This window comes from Felis catus, chromosome A1, assembly GCF_018350175.1.
Source record: "Felis catus isolate Fca126 chromosome A1, F.catus_Fca126_mat1.0, whole genome shotgun sequence".
Taxonomy (NCBI): Eukaryota; Metazoa; Chordata; class Mammalia; order Carnivora; family Felidae; genus Felis; species Felis catus.
Genome location: NC_058368.1, coordinates 1,082,471 through 1,101,385, shown reverse-complemented (window position 1 = coordinate 1,101,385; position 18,915 = coordinate 1,082,471). Strand labels below are relative to the sequence as shown.

At 34.1% G+C, this 18,915-nt stretch overlaps 1 protein-coding gene across 3 annotated transcripts in view; it reads right to left on the bottom strand.

Annotated features, from left to right (window-relative positions):
* The window catches only part of ZMYM2 (zinc finger MYM-type containing 2), a 69,384-nt gene extending 50,681 nt beyond the window's left edge, over nt 1-18,703 (bottom strand). For 2 of the 3 annotated variants that reach the window (XM_019815621.3, XM_019815692.3), the window contains exons 1-4: nt 17,847-18,703; nt 13,161-13,446; nt 11,487-11,652; nt 10,542-10,754 (exon numbers count right to left, since the gene is read on the bottom strand). In XM_019815621.3, coding sequence (XP_019671180.1) covers nt 10,542-10,754; nt 11,487-11,652; nt 13,161-13,446; nt 17,847-18,693 — 1,512 coding nt within the window. In that variant the 5' untranslated portion in view covers nt 18,694-18,703. The remainder of the gene's footprint in view (nt 1-10,541; nt 10,755-11,486; nt 11,653-13,160; nt 13,447-17,846) is intronic. The other variant, XM_019815643.2, reaches the window with a different exon arrangement.
* Between the last annotated feature and the right edge of the window lie 212 nt (nt 18,704-18,915).

The following is an 18,915-nucleotide window of genomic DNA, read 5'->3' as shown; positions in this document are numbered from 1 at the left end:
AACTATTAACAGACATTTTAAAAATCAATGGATATATAAGATATGTCAAAAGAACATAGGAATCAAGTGAAAATGCTCCCAATGGCCAAAGCTAGAAAATTTTGATTAACAAAAGAAACCTGTATTTTATTATAGCCCCAAATTATAAAATACCCATTGATGTGATAACGTTGGGGTTTAGCAGCAAACAGTCAAGAAAGAATTCTTGAGGTGTCTTTGGTGCAAAAGGGGTGTTTCTGTTTGTTTGTTTTTTTAATGTTTATTTATTTTGAGAGAGAGAGAGAGAGAGAGAGAGAGAGAAAGCAAGAGCAGGAACAGGGAACAGTAAAGACAGAGGGAGAGAAGAATCCCAAGCAGACAACGCTCTGTCAGCTTAGAGCCTGAAACAGGGCTCAATTTCACAAACCACGAGATCATGACCTGAGCCAAAATCAAGAGTTCAGATGCTTAACCAACTGAGCTGCCCAAGCACCCCTATAAAGTTGGTTTTATTAAAGCACAGGGATAGGACCCGAGGGCAGAAAGAGCTGCACTGGGGTTGTGAGGAGTGGCTGATTATACACTTTCAAGCTGGGAGGGAGTTAGGGATAACATAAGACTCTAAGTTTGGAAGCAAGGTTTCTGGAACCTTGAGGGGCTAGTAGCCAGCTGTTGTTAGGAAAAGGTCATTTACTATGGTCTAGTAAAACCTTAGTCAGGAGACCTTTCAGATAAATATCATGGAGACATAAGCTTGGAGGATGATTACTAACATACATCTTGGGGGTAGAGATAAAAGGAAGCTTCCAAAGGAATTTTTACATGTTAAAGGAGACTTCTAGGATCCTGGAGGCAAGCTAATGTTAAGCTAAAGTATTAATATTGAGTCAATTGAATTCCTAGAGGAAGGTCACTCTGCCTGTCTCAAGGACTTGTCAATGGGCTGTAAACTGTAAATAAACTGAATTGTTTTTCTTTTGCCTTTTGTTGCCATGTGACCCAGGAGTCCCTACTGATATTAATAAATGACTGAATAAAGTAATAAATGTAAGAGAAAAGACAAATCTCTTATGCAGAAAAAGCCCTAGTAACTGTATACTCCACCCTAAAGGAGACAGTGACTTCATTTTCAAGAATACAACATGGAAATGGGAGGAGGCGGGCTTTACAATGGAGAATCCTGACAAATGCTACTGCAGCAAGGTGATAAACATCAACTTCAGTCATTTTAAATCATGTTGATAGGAGCACCCTTATGATATGCTGAAAACGTCAAAACTGTAAAAGGTAAACACATCTGTGACATTCCTCCTAAAAACTTACAGCTACAATCTAGTGATGAGAAAACATCAAATTCCAATAGAAAGGCATTTTACAATATACCTAAATCCTAAAAACTGTTAAGGCCATTAAAAACAAAACTATGAGAAAATGTCACAACCAAGACTACCCTAAGGTTTCATGATTACTGAGTATAATGTGGTACTCTAGATACGATCCTAGAACAGAAAAAAGACATTATATAAAAGTTAAGGAAATCCATGGGCACCTGGATGGGTGGGCCAGTTAAGCATCCGACTTCAGCTCAGTTCATGATCTCACGGTCCATGAGTTCAAGCCCTGCACTGGGCTCTGTGCTAACAGCTCAGAGCCTGGAGCTTGCTTCAAGATTCTGTCTCCCTCTCTCTCTGCCCCTCCCCTGCTCATACTCTGTCTCTCTCAAAAATAAATAAACTTTTTTTTTTTTTAACTGAAGGAAATCCAAATAAACTATGGACTTTCCGTAATGCGAGTTCAGTAAATGTAACAAATATTACCTTACTAATTTAAGGTGTCAACAGAAGACCTTACCATGAGAACACTGTACTATCTTCTTAATTTTTCTGTAACACTAAAACCATTCTAAAAAAAATTATTAGTAAACAACAAGAAAAAAACAATAGCAGAACAAAGAGGAAAGAAGCAGTGAAGGAAAATACAGAAATTATCCAATCTGAATAGAAAGAAAACAGGCTTGGATGGAAAAAATAAAAAAGAACAGAGCCTCAAGGATCTGTAAGACTGTAACAAATATTTAACTTTCATATCACTAGAGTCCTGGAAGGAGAGGAAAAAGAGGATAAAGCTGAAAAAGTTCTCAAAAAAATGTCTGAAAACACTGCAAACTAGGCAGAAGATATAAGCCTACAGATAGAAGCTAAGCAAACCCCAGGAAGGATAAACTGAAGGAATCACAATATATCAGAGTCAAATTTCTGAAAAATTTTAAATAATATTAAAATTTGGATAAAAATAAAAACAAAGGAAAAAAATCTTAAAACCAGCAACAGAAACGACACAGCTATAGGAGAAATACAACTGGAATTACAACCTAGAAGGACAGAAAACTTTCAGTCAACAGACCCTCCACTCAATCCAAACACCACAGGAGCAATGTGGCACCAATCCCACCCACACTAGAAAGGACAAGTAGAAAGCCTAGACTCCACCTTTGCCTGGCTATAATGAGGTACCCCACGCCAGCAACCCAGCTAGGGTGACATAAGAAAAGGTCAAGTAGGGAGCCTGAACATCTTAACCTATCAGAAAGTAACAAGGTACCTTGTCACCTACCAGTCAAGATGAGAACTAGCAGAGTCAAACTTTCACCAGCAGTACTAAGGCCAAAATTGAAATTAAATATAGTCTAAAGAACAGAAAGAAAATGAAAAAAAAAAAAGTGAACAAAGTCTAAAGAACCTATAGGACAAATTAAGCAGACCAACATGTACATTATGACAGCTCTAAAAGAATAGAGAGAACAAGCAAATTTTTATTTTAACAATGGCTGAAAACTTCATAAATTTGATGATCGTAAAGAAATCCACAAACCTGAAAAGCACAACAAATTATAAGTAGGATAAACTCAAAAAGACACACAACAGTACAAATTATAATCAAACTGTTGAAAGACACAGAGAATCTTCAGTAGCAAGAGACAAGCTACTTATCAAGTACAAAGAAACCTCAGTAAGATTTTCCACCAATTTCTCATCAGAGACCATGGAAGCCAAAAGGCAGTGAGAGGACATATATAAAATGCTGAAAGAAAAAAAACTTTCAAACAAAAATATTATACCCGGCAAAACTGTTATCCAAACATGAAGGACAAATAAAGACATATCAAATAAAAAACTGTGGGAATTTGTTACCACCAGACCTACTCTAAAGAATTGTTAAAGACAGTCAAAGATTTAGGCTGAAATGGAAAGGAAACTAGACAGTAACAGAATGAACAAATAAGACTCTTTAGCAGGGGCGCCTGGGTAGCTCAGTCGGTTGAGCGGCCGACTTTGGCTTAGGTCATAATCTCGCGGTCTGTGAGTTCGAGCCCCACGTCGGGCTCTGTGCTGACAGCTCGGAGCCTGGAGCCTGTTTCAGATTCTGTGTCTCCCTCTCTCTGACCCTCCCCCGTTCATGCTCTGTCTCTCTCTGTCTCAAAAATAAATAAACGTTAAAAAAATTAAAAAAAAAAAAAAAACTACATGGGCAAATATAAAACGTAGTACTGGAATACTTTAGCTTATAAATCCACTTTTTACTTCCTACATGATTTTAAGGACAAATGTACAAAACATAACTGTAAACCTGTTATTGTGCAAACAATGTTTAAGATGTAATTTATTGTAACATAAATGGGGCTGGAGCTATACAGGAGCAGGAGCAGAGTTCCTTTTTTTTTTTTTTTTTAAGTTTATGAGAAAGGAGGGTGGGTGGAGGGAAGGAGAGAGGAAGAGAGTCCCAAGCAGGCTCCACACTGGCAGCTCAGAGCCCAACGTGGGGCTTAAACTCACAAACTGCAAGATCATGACCTGAGATGAAACCAAGAGTCAGACACTTAACTGTGCCACCCAGAAGCCCCTACAGGAGCAGAGTTCTTAAATGCCAGTTAAGTTGTTACCAGCTTAAATTAGATATAAATTTAAGAGGTTAAACGTTAAGCAAATTCAGCAGCATACTGAAAGTATTATACAACACAGTCAAGTGGGGTTTATCTTAGTAATGCAAAGAGTGGTTCAACGTAAAATAATGAAAGTAACAAACCACATGATTATAATGAAGGCAAAACCACATGATAATCAAATGGTAAAGAAGTTTGACAAAATCCAACATACTTTTATGACTAAAACACTCAACAAACTAAGAATATTAGAAAAGTACTGTGACATAATAAATGCCATGTATGAACAACCCACAACTAGCATCAGACTCAATGGTCAAAGATAGATGGCTTTTCTTCCAAGATTAGAAGCAAAACAAGGATGCTCAATTTCGTCACTTCTTCTAGTCAATAAAATAGTGAAAGTTCTAGCCAAAACATTTAGGAAAAAGAAAGAAAAGGCAACCAAATTAGAAACAAAGAGGTAAAACTACTACTATTTGCACATGACATAACTAGATGGGAAAAATTCCAAGGGATCCACAATAAAGCTACTAGAGCTAAAAAACAAATTCAACAAAGTTGCAGGGTACAAGATAAACACTTAAATATCACTTGTATTTCTAAACACTAGCAGTGTACAATCTGAAAGGGAAATTAATAAAGCAATTACATTAACAATTGTGTTAAAAATAAAATGCCTAGAAATAAATATATCCAAGAAAATGGAAGACTTGTACACTGAAAACTATGAAAAAACTGCTAAGAGAAATTAAGAAAGGTCTAAATAAATAGGAAGACAACCCATATCCACAGCCAGGAAGATTTAACACGTTGAAATGTCAATAGTACCCAAAGCAATCTACAGGTTCAATGCAATCACTATCAAAATTCTAATAGCCTTTTCTGGAGAAATGGAAAAGCTAATCCTCCAATTCACATAACATTGCAATGAGTCTAGAATATCCAAACAATCTCTAAAGAACAACAAAGTTGGAAGACTCATTTCCTAATTTCAAAACTTACTACACAGTTATCATAATAGTGTGGTTCTTGCATAAGAACAGACACGTAGATGAATGGAATATCCAATGAGAGTCCAGAAATAAACCTACTCATCTATGGCCAATTAATATTTCACAAGTATAATAAGTCCATTCCATGGGAGAAACAATACTCTTTTCAACAGATGATGCTGCTGGGACAACTGTATTTCCACATACAAAAGAAAGAAGCTGGATGCCTATCTCATATCCTAAACAAAAATTAATTCAAAATGGACCAAAGACCTAAACATGAGTTAAAACCATAAACGTCTTGAAGAAAACATAGGGATAAACCATCTTAACTTTTGATTTTGCAAACAAATTCTTAGGTATGGACCAAAAACATAATCAACAAGGAAAAAAGAGGTTAACTGGACTTTATTAACATCAAAATTTTTGTACATTTAGATGACATTATCAAAAAAGCAGAAAGGCAACACACAGGAGACGACATCTGCAACCATATGTCAAATAAGGGATTAATATTCAGAACATATAAAAAACTACTACAATTGAAAAATAAAAGGAAAAACAATGCAATTCAATCAAAACGGGCAAAGGACTTCAATACTTTCAAAGATACACAAATTGTCCATAAGCACATGGAAATATGCTCTACAGCATTAGTAATCACAGAAATGCAAATGAGAACTGGAGATACCACCCCACACCTACTGAGATGATTATAATAAAAAACAAATGTTTAAGTGAAATAAACCAGACACAAAAGGACAAAGTAATGTATGATTTCAAGTATATGAAATATCTAGAATAGGAAAATTCATAAAGACACAAAGAAGATTAGAGATTATCAGGGATCAGGGAGGTAGGAGAAAATGAGGAGTTACTGGTTTGTCAGTTTCTGTTTGGGTCATTGCAAAGTTTTGAAAATAGAGGCAATGGTTGCACATTATGAATGCAATTAATGCCACTAAACTGTATACTTAAAAATGTTTCAGAACAATTGGAAATTCGGTTATATATATTTATCACAATTTTTAAAAATTTTTCAAGTTATTTTACACCTTTTTTATGCTCTGGAATGATTTAAAATAGCACTCAGATTACCTAGTTTAAATCTGATGGAATTTTCCTATGAAACCATCTGAGTCTGTTTCTCCTTGTGGGTTAGTTCACGGATAACTATCTCTATTTCTTCTAGGGAGATTCTCTGCTTTACTGTATCATCTGGAGTCAATTTAGGTAAATTAGATTTTCACACACACAAAAAAATTATTTTCACAGAAAATTACTCAGTCTGGGTTGTCAGTATTTTTATATAAAGCTGCACACAAAGTAGTCCCTTATAATTGATTTTCTTCAACTTCCTCTGTTTTGATGCTTCAGTCTACCTTGTCACTTATTTTTGTGAAATTACCCATTTTTTAAGCCTCTTTTCCTGATTAGATTGATGATCAGTTGGTCTAGTTTTTCACAGACCTGATTTATCATAGAAGCAGTATTCTGAATTATTTTGGTACTGTTTTTATTTCTTAACTCATTAATTTCTACTTTTACCTTTATTTCTTTCTTCTCCTTTTAGTTTGTTCTTTTTACAACTTTTTGAGTTGAATATTTAATTCATTTATTTTCATTTTTATTGTTTTAAGCATGTATGGATTTGAATTTTACTCAAGCATTTTTTAAAATAAATATCCTATTGATATCTTAAAAGAATGCATCCCCCCAAAAATTAAACATGATGTCACTTATGAATACTAATGGGAAAATACTAAATAAAATATTAACAGTTCCAACTAAACATTTAAAATATAACAATGACCTGGTATGGCTTATTCTAGCAATGCAAGAATGGTTACATGGTTTAGGAAATTCATTACAAAAAGTCACATATTAATAGATTTAAAGGAGGGAAGAAATCACATAACACTTCCATAGACACTGAAAACCTTCAAAACTCAACATTCATTTTTGGTGAAATACTTAATAAAACAAAAATCAGTGGGTACTTCTTTAATATATTTAATATATATTGACCTCAACCCTAAAGCCAAATAATTTAATGAGGAAATACCAAAGGCATTCCCACTGGAAAAACAAAAAGATACTTCCACTCTTTATAACTCTACTGGAGTTATTAGGAAAGCCATTATGCAAGACAAAATAATAATGGGAACAAGAAATGTAAAGGAAGATCTAAACTTTCTCTACTTGCAGATGATACGATGACTTAGTCAAAAATCCAAGAAAATCAACCAATAATGATGATTTAGTTAGACAGCAGCTATTTAAAATCAATTTAAAAATATATGTAGGCATACATATATGTACCTACATATATGTACATATACACACACAATAATGGAAGAGAAAACCTCATTTAAAATAGTAACAAAAAGATAAAGTATTTATGAGTAAGTGTAATAAGAACTGATCTAACAGAATGAAATCCCTTGTTCTATAATGGGATATTTTGACATAAAGATGCTGATTCTCAATGACAGTCTTTTGGATGGAAAAAATATTTGACCCATAATTTAACAATATACCAGAATAAATTCCCTTACATGCATTAAAGATTTAAATATTAAAATGAAGGCTTGCAAACATTAGAAAGAAAATAAGAAAAGCATTCCTTTATAGTCTGGGAGTAAGGAAAGTATGTGAAACAAAATCCTGAAACAATAAAAAGAAAAAAAAACTGTTAAATTTGAAAATAATTAAAAATTTTACATTACGGGTGTCTGGGTGGCTCAGGTCATGATCTCACAATCGTTGAGATTGAGCCCCAAGTTGGGGCTCCAGGATGAGTGGGGCCTGCTTGGGATTTTCTCTCTCCCTCTCACTCTGCCCCTCCCTGCTCACTCTCTATCTCTCTCAAAATAAATAAATAAACTTTAAAAAAAGATTCTTAAAACCAAATTAAAAAAATAAAAATTTTACACGGCAAAAATTTTTATAAGCATCCAAACACAGTTATTTATAACATGGTAGGATATCATTACTTAATAAACTTTATAAAAAGTCAAACCATGTTAGAAGTCAAAGACAGTGGTTATCTTTAAAGAGGTAGAAGGGGAAAGTCACTGGGAGAGGACACAAAGGGGCTGAATTGGTAACGTTCAGTTTCTTGAAGTAGGATCTTAAAAATCAAGGAGGCTCAGATTTCACGTTTTAATAACACTATGCGACAGGGATTGCTACTTCCACAACTTTACACATGGTGAAATGAGGCAAGACACAAAGGAGGTTAAATAATTTGCCCAGGACATAGATGACTGGTGGGGCCAGGATTTTAACACACGCCAACTAACTAAAGCTAGCACTCTTAACCAAACCTTCCATGTATAATAAAGATAATAAATGCAACATAATCATCAACATCAAACATGACAGTGAGGTCTTGGAAGATTATAATTAGTCTGATCCTTACACTAATGAATTTGAAGTATGCCACCTCAATGAAAATCCTATGAAAGCAGGATCTATGTTTACTTTCCACTATACTATTTCCAGCAACTAGGACAATACTTGCAACATGGTAGGGGCAATTGTTTGTAAACAAACTACAAATGCATTTTGCTCATTAAAATAAATGTTCAATTTAATGGAAAAAACGGAGAAGATCAAAACCCAAAGAAAAAATGTGTAAAAGATAAACAGTTCACAGAAAAGGAAAGACAAGTAGCTCTGAAATATGAAAAAGTGCTCATCATTCCTAATAAAAGGAATATGAATTAAAACTATATCAACATACCATCTTTCCCAATCAAAACTATGTGTTAATACTCTGTTGGAGAGGGAGTGGAGACACAGGCACTCAACACTACTAAGAGAGATACAAACTGGCACAATTACAACAGAAGGGGATTTAACATGTCCAACTAACTAACATATGCACTCCTTTGGCAAGCAGCCAGCTTCTAAGAGTCTACCCTAAAACCATACCTCCACGAATACAGAGAAAATACATCAGGTTATTCACCACCTGCTATTTATAATAGCAAAGTACCAGAAATAACCTGAAGACCATCCAATAGCAAAGTGATCAAATAAACTATTATATAGCCCAGTGCTGTCTGGGACATGGTTAACCACTAGCTCTTAGATTAAGGGAGACCCCATAATCGGCAACATTTGTCATGAAAACACTCCCACTATGGCTAATTTCAGCTACAAAATAAAACCAAACATGAAACTGGAAAGAGACACACAGAAGCACACCATTATTTGTAAAATGTCCATTGTATAAACATAAGACACAAATAACCTTAAGAATACAAATAATATTAAAATACATTAAACTAATTAGGAAGTAATAGGTTTTGTGTACTTCTTTTATTTTCAATATTGTTGAGGTTTGAATTGTGTTCCCCCAAAATTCATCTTTTTTTTTTTTTTTTTAAAGAACGAGAGGGCACAAGTGAGCAAGAGGCGGGGGGGGGGGGGGGGGGGGGGGTTCAAGTTTGATACTTGAACTCCTAGACTCCAGAACTGACTCCAGAACTATGACAAAAGAAATTTGTTTGAGCCCTCTAGTCTGGCATTTTGTTATGGCAGCCCTAGAAGACTAATATAAATTTATCTATGTTTATACAATTTATTTTTAATGTTTTGAATAACCAGCTCATAGTTTTCCTGAAAATTTAACTTGAACAGCCATTAAAAAACAGAAGAGAGGAAAGTCCATATATCATTGATAGACAATGATTTCCAAGATACGCTGTGAAATGAAACATTGAAGAGGCAGCGTAGTACATACAATATGTTGCCTTTTGTATAGGAAAAAGAGAAACGAAGAATGAATTACATACTTTCTTAATTCTTCATAAAGAAGAGAAACTATAAAAGAATAAAAACTGAAAAACTGATACCTATAAAACATAAGTAGGAACCAAAAGAAGATAGAAACAGGAGCTGGTTTTCTCTGAACATATATTTTAACGTACATTTTACTTTTGAATATATTCAAAAACAAACTACATCAAAAGACCTTAAAATTGAAATATAAATAATCTTCTTAAACAAAGCTTTTTGAAAAATCATTATTTGCAACACCTCTCCTCCAACGCCCCAAAAATATTTTTTTTTTTTTTTTAGTTTATTGATTTTGAAAGAGACAGAGACAATGTGAACAGGAGAGGAGCAGAGAGAGAGAGAGAGAGAGAGAGAGAGAGAGACAGAGACAGAGACAGAGACACAGAGAGAGAGAGAGAGAGAGAGAGACAGAGAGAGAGAGAGAAAATCCCAATCAGGCTCTGCACAGCCAGCGCAAAGCCCTATACGGGGCTCAAATTCACAAACTGTGAGATCATGACCTGAGCCGAAACCAAGAGTCGGACACTTAACCAACTGAGTTACCCCGGCGCCCCAGCAAAAAATACATATGTAATATTTCAAAAGAGTAATCATTCTGCTAGCATTTACCATTATATGAAAAATCACAATTTCTAGTAATTTACATATATCAGTATTCATTTGAGATATGTTATCTCCAAGAGATGAAGATAACAATGGAATTAAGTGAGATTCCAGGATAAATCTAGAGTATAAATAAATGCTGCTAAAATAAAGCTATTATAGCAATTTAAAACATATTCAAAAGAATGGCCAATTTTGATTAGATCATGAGTTACCTGTTTGTATTCACTGACACAGCTTTGACAGCAAAATCTTTTCTGCTGACCATCAATCACCAGGACATTATTTCCAGCACCTTTGCTGGGCAGGTACTCTCCACACTGTTCACAGCAATTCATTATTAAACCATTGGCCATTCTGTATCTATTAAAGCAGTGGTCACTGCACAGCTTATGAGTCATATTTTTAAAGCTAACTTCATGGCGAATCTAAAAACAAACAAAATTTTAAAAAATAAATGAGTATCACAAGTAGCTAAATAACAAGGTGCTCCAATAGAAAATGCCTCAATAATTTTTCTGTGGAAGGCTTATTTAGGGAAAAAGAAAGACAAAGTACTGTTCGTGATTCTTTGAACTTATTTTTATACACACAATAAATACACTTATGGCAGAGGGGTCAGCATTAGCGACATCACTACGAACTTCTCTAGAGAGATCTAAAAATGATAGGAAACAACCCAGTTTGGATAAAACTTCTAAAACAAAGAGACTGGAAATCTTTAGACAAATCCAAAAGGAACTATAAATAAAATACACTGCTCTAGAAAGGTAGGAGAAAACCAATGTTATAAATAATTCAGATGAGGTATGTATAATACACAGGTTTCTTTTAATATAATCAAATGCAAAAACTTTAATACCACATGAATAATGTTAAGGTATTAAAAATATTTCCTCCATTTGTTCTCTTTCTTAAGAATGGTAGTTTCGAGTCAAGTCTATATATTTAAACACTATGGTTGTCTCTACATGCTCCAAACCTCAGGGAAAAAGTATTATATTTTAAAATTTCCTAAATCATTCTCCCACAGGGATTACATAATGGAATATACATCTCCACTTTTAAAGAACTATATACTGATGACGTCGTAACTATTAAATAAAGCTAAGAATATTCACATTAGTTAGAACTAAGAGAGAAGGCACAAAAATACAAACCTCTGTTAGTTTACCACAAATTGTACATCTTGATTTATTTAGAGCTCCTTTAGTAGGATTCTGTTTGTCTTCATAGAGAGACAAACAAGATGTACTACAGAATTCCTGGAAGGATTCGCTTGAATCCACTTGAGCGACAATAGTTCCTTTCATCGTAGTTATATCTCTGAAAAGTAAGTGAACAGCTTAAAGTCAACTTGTATTTAAAAAAAATCAAACGTAAGAGTAATAATTAACATTTCTAATTTCCACATATTTTACCCTGGGAATCAAACACCATTTTTAGATCCATTAAATCACGTTTACTATTTAAAAACTCTTGGCAATAAAATGTGAACACAGAAGATAAGGAACCAAAATGATTTCATACTATTAAATCTTTGTCAGTACCCAATTTATCTTCAAACTCCTTAACAAGGCTTTCAGACATTGGAAACACTTTAAAAAATAAAAGTAAAAAAAATCAGTTGTTATTATTTATATATGGAGTTTAACATCAAAGCCTAATTTCCTGAGATACAAACTTATAACACCTAGTCAATTCCTTTCCCATAGGTAAGTAGAAAACTTGGAACGATCTAGGTCACAGAAATATGACATATATTCTAGAGGATATATGAACTTATTTAGGTACACCCCTATAGCCATAATCCAAAAGGACCCCACCTACCATTCTGTACAGCTCTGTAATGCAATTCGAAATGGTAGGAAACAAAAGTGATGACCTGTGAAGTTTTCCTTTAATGAAATTCTGAATTTCAAGATCCTATACTACAGTATGTAAAAGTCTACTACTGTAAAGCAATCTAAAAACTATGTAACCGTTCCAATACTTGCATTTATTAAACTTGTACAGAGAACCTTTTCAAAGTTCTAAGATCTAAACTATCTTCCCAAATTTGGGCCGCTCCAAGAGATGGCACAGAAGGAAAGCCCACCTGGTTCGACCGTGCACATAATATACCATGTTCCACTATTTTTAACTAGTGAAGCAAGAACTAAAAAATAATGTAAGACAGAACTGTCTCTCCCCAAAGCTATCCAAAAACTGCTACTTGTGTCTTAAAACACTGGCATTGTAATGACTGAATGTTCAAAACTAACATAAAAACATAAAATCCAAAGACTTGCCAATTTAAAATAATCTTAATATGAAGATAGTACAAAATTTGACCTATTTTAATGTGATATAAATTGCAAAACAATTTTATCTGGCTAGAATTCTAATAATTAATAATGCAAATAAACATGCATTTTGACAAATTCAAGGAGTTCAATGGAGATTAGAGCCAAAATTAATTACAAGGGCCTGGTATCTAAATCAACCCCAAATAAGAAGCCTTTTAATCATCAGCCACCCAGAGGTAGTAGGTAATCCTCCAAAGCCACTGCAAATCTGAGTTTTGCTTTAAGATTCAAACAACTAGCTTACCAATTTTCCAAACATCATAATTTGCCTCTAAGACTCAGAATTTTCCTAAAATTATATACCACCAATATTCAACCACATGGAATTATGCTGAAAGGTAAACCTTACCTACACTTGTGGTGAGCACAGCATAACTTAGAGACTTGTCCAATCACTATATTGTACACCTGAAACTAATGTAACGCTGTGTATCAACTGTACTTAATTTAAAAAAAAAAAAAGAAGGAGAGAAAGGTAAACCTTACTTTTTACACATAACACAAAGTTTCTTTGGAGCAGGCTTGTGAGAGAAGGAAGAAAGGCAGGTGGTAGAACAAAAGAGATGAGCTGATCCTTTTCGCTGATAAGCCGTCTGTCCCTTCTGTAAAGGTTTTTTACAGTTTGCACAAGTGACTTTAACTGGTTTAGTGGGTTGTTGCTGTGCAGAAGGCTGGAAAATTTGTTTAGGAAGTGAGGCCACTGGTGATAAAGAATCCACCCCTGGTTGTTTCTGATTACGAGGAAATGAAGCTGACTGGGAAATCCAAGAATCTTAAAAACAAAATGCACAAGGAAGAATAAATGAAACAGGTATTTATACACATTGGGATCTCTATCAAAGAAACAGTTTTAACTTCCCATCCTGTACAAGTTTAAGACATTAATAAGGCAGCAATGTAGCAGAGAGGTAAAAACCCAAGGACTAAGAATGCCTAGTTGACATTTAGACTCCACCTACTAAACTGGAAAGTTAAACTCTGTACCTAACTCTTCTCTAAACTGGAAATGGTACCAACCTCATAGGAATGGTAACATTAAATAAGATAATACATGCAATAAAACATAGTAAGTAGCATAGAGGAAGCATTAAAAAATATTAGCCATTATTGATTAAACAAGAATTTACAGAATATTCCTTTAAGTAAGGAACACATACATAAACATAAAAGTTGATAATGAAAGTTATAATAAAATTTTGGCCAAACACTTGACAAATATAATACAGGTCTGATAAACTGTATATATGATTATATTCAAAACACCTTTTCAAAAACAGCTTTTTCCAAGGTGCCTGGGTGGCTCAGTTGCTTAAGCATCCAACTCTTGATTTCAGCTCAGATCATGATCTCACAATCCTGAGACAGAGCCCCACGTAGGGCTCCACACTGAGCGTGGAGCCTGCTTGGGATTCTCTCTCTCCCCATCTCTCTCTGCTTCTCCCCACTCATGTACCTGCACGCATGCGTGCACGCTCTCTCTCTCTCTCTCTCTCAAATAAACATTTTTAAAAATAAAAACAGCTTTTCCCATGTTTAGTTCCATGGCCTCTAAATAGACCACATAATACCAAAAAAATTAGAGTGTTACACAGAAATGATAAGCCAACGTATAGTGACTCATCCAACATCATTATTACGGTCTCACTGCAAACGGTTTCAGCATAGCACAGAATTAAAAGATATGTGCAACATTAACAGTAGAGTGCAGAATTTATTTTTTCTCTCTTAAGCTGGTACTTAGCAGAAAGTCTCCTGCTTACTACACTAGTTACTGCTCCACAGATCTCTCACTACACTATCAATACCATAACCTTTTTCCTTTTGAAACTTTACAGGCCACCATTTCTAAATTCTACTATTGTCTCTAGTAATTTTTTTCTTTTCTAGGTTATTCCAAATTTTCAACTTCCATACATAAAAAGTTACCCTTCTATATGAAAAACAATGGTCTTTTTCCTTCCACAGGAAGTTCAAATTTATCTAGAGCTCAGGGAAACTTCTTTATTTTCAAAACCTTGAAGAGGGAGATTTCCTGGTTCTGACCCAGTCCATCAATATAATTATTTCAAGGGGCTACATAACACTGCTACTGAAATTTTACCTTAGTCTGTAATACCCCTCTCCACAAAATTATACTTCATACGTTGAATAAACAGTGCATTCTGGAATCCTGTTATTCTGCTATCATCAGGGTAATAGACCAGTTTTAATAAATAGATACAAATATTAATGACTACAAAGAAAATACAGTTGGCTCTTGAACAACATGGGTTTGAACTGAGTCCACTTATATGCAGATTTGTTTATAGTACAGTATTGTAAAAGTATTTTTTTATGATTTTCTTAATAACATTCTTTTCTCTAGCTTAGTTTACTATAAGAATACAGTATATAATACATATCATACAGAAAATACATGCTGTTATCAGTAAGGCTTCCAGTCAACAGTAGACTACTAGTTAAAAACAAAACAAAACAAAACAAAACCCGAAGGCTACTAGTAGTTATGTTTTGGAGGAGTCAAAAAATTATACATGGATTTTCAAGTGCATGGGGGGTGGGGAGAGAGGGGAAGTTGACACTCTTAACCCTTACTATGTTTTTAAGAGCCAACTGTAGTCACTAATTGAAAATTCCACCTTATGAAGGCCCTCCAATCAAAACTTGTATTTGAACATATGCTCAATTTTGTAGGTTTATCACTTGAACATATTCTTAAAGAAATGAGTTAAATTTAAGGGCATCTATTAACTTGATTTTGAAAAAAAAAGGCATACTTTTTTTTCTAATTTAGTTTTAGACCCTGTATAAATAATATGTCTCCATTTATCTATTTTTCAGTTCTTATATATTTCTGCTACCAAATTTTCACATCCTCCAACATGAAAATATTTTTAGGAAGATAAGTTTTGTCTAAACCTTCTATTTTATTCAAAGGACATCAGGGGGCAGCAGATCACAATTAGTCTGACAGCTAGTATAAATAGCCAAGATTTTATAACTCCCTATTACTAATAAAAACAGCACATTTAACAAGAGCTAATTCAGAAACAAAGAGCAAAAAGGTATATCTGTTCAGTTTTTTTCTGATAAGTAGTATACATTCCCTTGTATAAGAGCTTGAGTAAAAAGGAAGACAATTGGTTTTTTTTTTTAAGATTTTTTATTTTTTATTTTTCTTAAGTAATCTCTACATCCAAAATGGGGCTTGAACCAATAACCCCAAGATCAAGAGTAACACACTATACAACTGAGCCAGCCAGGCACCCCCAGAAACACAATTCTTACAATGATATGCCCCTTTGACTCAACAATATCCCTAAAGAAATAAGTATTTCAAGATACAGGCATAAAAATATCCTTAAGAGTTTTTTAAATAGTGAAAACTGGAACCAAGCTAAATAGAGAATAAATCAAACATATAGACTTGATATGGCCAAAAGTTCAAGATGTTTTGTTAGGTATTTAAAGGGGTAGGAGGAGGAAAGAGTTTACAAAACAATACCTAAACTATGATCTCAGGTTAGAATTAAATGTACTATTCTCAATGGTGAGATTATTTCCTTCCTCATACTCTTATGTTTTTAAAATATTTATAATTACAATAAAGACAAAATACTTATTTTCAAATTAATTTGAGCATTAGCATCTTAAACTTTTATTTGAGCCTGAAAGTTACAATGAGAAAGAAACTAACATACATAGACAGCTGACGTGTAAGTTTGTAAGACTTTTCTGGATGGCAATATGACAGTATATTTCTACAACTTTAAAATGCTCATACAAACTCACAGATACATGCCCACACCCAGACTCGCCTACGAAAATACATATACACACATAGAGGGAAAGGGTCTTGGAAGGCATGAGATATTTTACAAATTGAATAGTAAGGAACATTATTTCTTCCAAAGTCATTATAAGCCAGATAGATTTTTTTTTCAACCAAAAGTCTTTGGAAGGATAGGGACAGTGATATCGTTTGGCCTTGTAACTTCATTTCTAGAAATATACTCTAAAGAAATAATGAGAAATTTGAACAAAGATGTTCATCATAAATCTATAATAGCAAAATATGGGAAACTGTAAACACCAAATATGGGAATGATATATCCATATCCACTATGCAGTCATTAAAACTTGTATATAAATGTTATTGGTATGAGAAAATACAACATAATATTAAAATGGGAAAAAAACAGGAAGCAAAATTATTCAGAGTTGCATGTCAACCAAGTGATAATGCAAAGGAAAAAGACTGAAAGAAAACCACTCAAAGGACTGATGCGGTAATCTTCAGTTAATAAAACACTATCAGGGATTTAATTATAGATTTTCCAAACATTCTTCAACAATTAAACATCACTCATAACCAAAAAAAATAAGTAAAAAGGAAAAATGACCAGCATTTTATAGCATTCTACACTAAGCTTTAGTCATTCTTTATTATTCTCCACAATTTCTAGGCTGATAAAGTTGCTAATAAGCCTAAAAGGATGAAAAAATGAGAGAAACAGAAAGAAGGATATATGAGAAAGACAGACATATAAAGGTTTAGGGGCAGAGGTGAAAGATAAAGGGACATACAAAGACATGGTCATCAAAAAGCCAGAGTTCTTGTAACTTCTCTTTTTAATGTTTTCACAGAGCAAAACTGTCTAAACAAAAATTTTTCAGATAGTTGCGAAATTTACCAGCCTTCAAATATTAAAATATAAAATGCTAGTAAGAAAAAGTTAAAATCAGATAAGAGTCAAAATTAAACACAAGTAAAGTAAAAACAAATCTAAATGTGCCTATTATACAAGGTTGTTACATAAGTGTGTTTATCTTTTTTTCACTATTTACACATTACTACTAGACAGAACTAAAATTGTATTAGCAAAAAGTAATTACATGACAAGTAAGATGCCAAACTGTTAGACTTCAGTGGTAGTTAATGTAAAAGGCATTTTTCTCCAATCCTTTAGACATAAATTTCTGTGATTTTCTAATAATCTGCAGAGAAATACATGGTTTTACATCTCTTATTAGCTAAAATTTCAAACTTACAAGTCAATAGAATTAACTTATCTTACATGAGTAAACTAACCGAGGTAGCACCAATTACTACAATAAAAAAGGAGCAAACAAATAAATTCATTTACATGGGGTAGATCACGTACTGCTTACCAGGATTATGATGAGTTGCAGATTCTCCATTCTGAAATACGTCTCCTGCCACATTCATTCTACCAGGATTAAAAGGTCCTACTCCAGTCTTGGTCTGTGAAGTTAAAGATGGGGTGTATGTTTGTATATTAACACCAAAATTACTTGACTGCAGTCCGTTAGAGACATCTCCCAAGTTGGTATTCTGCAGTGATGTTACATGTGTAATCATTAAGTTCATATCTCGCCCGTCAGTATTTTCTAATTGGCCATCATTCACAGAGCTTACACCTGTTTCTAAGGTTGTAACATTAGCAATCTGAATTTCAGAGTCTGGTTCTGTGGTGATACCACTATTACCCATTCCTGCATTTACCTTACTTCTTGAAAAACTGGAAGTGGAGAAATCCACATCATTGGTTCTGTTTTTAGATTCAGGAGGTCTCCGTTCAATAAAATTGGAGGAATTTTTCTCTTGCCCTTGATTTGTTTCCATGTCCTCTTCATCATCAATGACAATTGTCTCACTTACACTTCCCTTCTGAGAAGCCAACTCTTTTGAGGATGGAAGAATTTTGGAATCATTTCCTTGTAGTTCTTCATTTTTTGATGATGTAAATGTTACAGTCCTTTGATCAGCTACCACTGGTGCAGAAGGTGGGGGAGGTTGTACGGGTTCGATAAAAACAACATCATCATCATCTTCCACTGATGAGTTTTGAAATTTATTAGATCTAGAAACTAAAGGATTAGGTGGACCACTAAATGAATTTCCTACATTGGTGAGACTAGTTGCCATGGCCGTACTCCCTAATAAAACAGGAGTCTGATCAGTCAATTCTAATCCTCCCACTGAACCTGTGTCCATGCCAAAAAACCTGTCAAGGAGATGGAAAGAAGAAAAAGAAAACAAATGTCAGTATGATCTTTTGTTATTCTAACTGAAAGATTTATTTATTTATTTGGTTTTTATTTTTAAAGTTTATGTGTTTGAGATAGGATGTGAGCACATGTAAGCACGGCGGGGGGGGGGGGGGGGGGGGGGGGACAATCCCAAGCACGTTCAGCACTGTCCATGCAGAGCCTGACG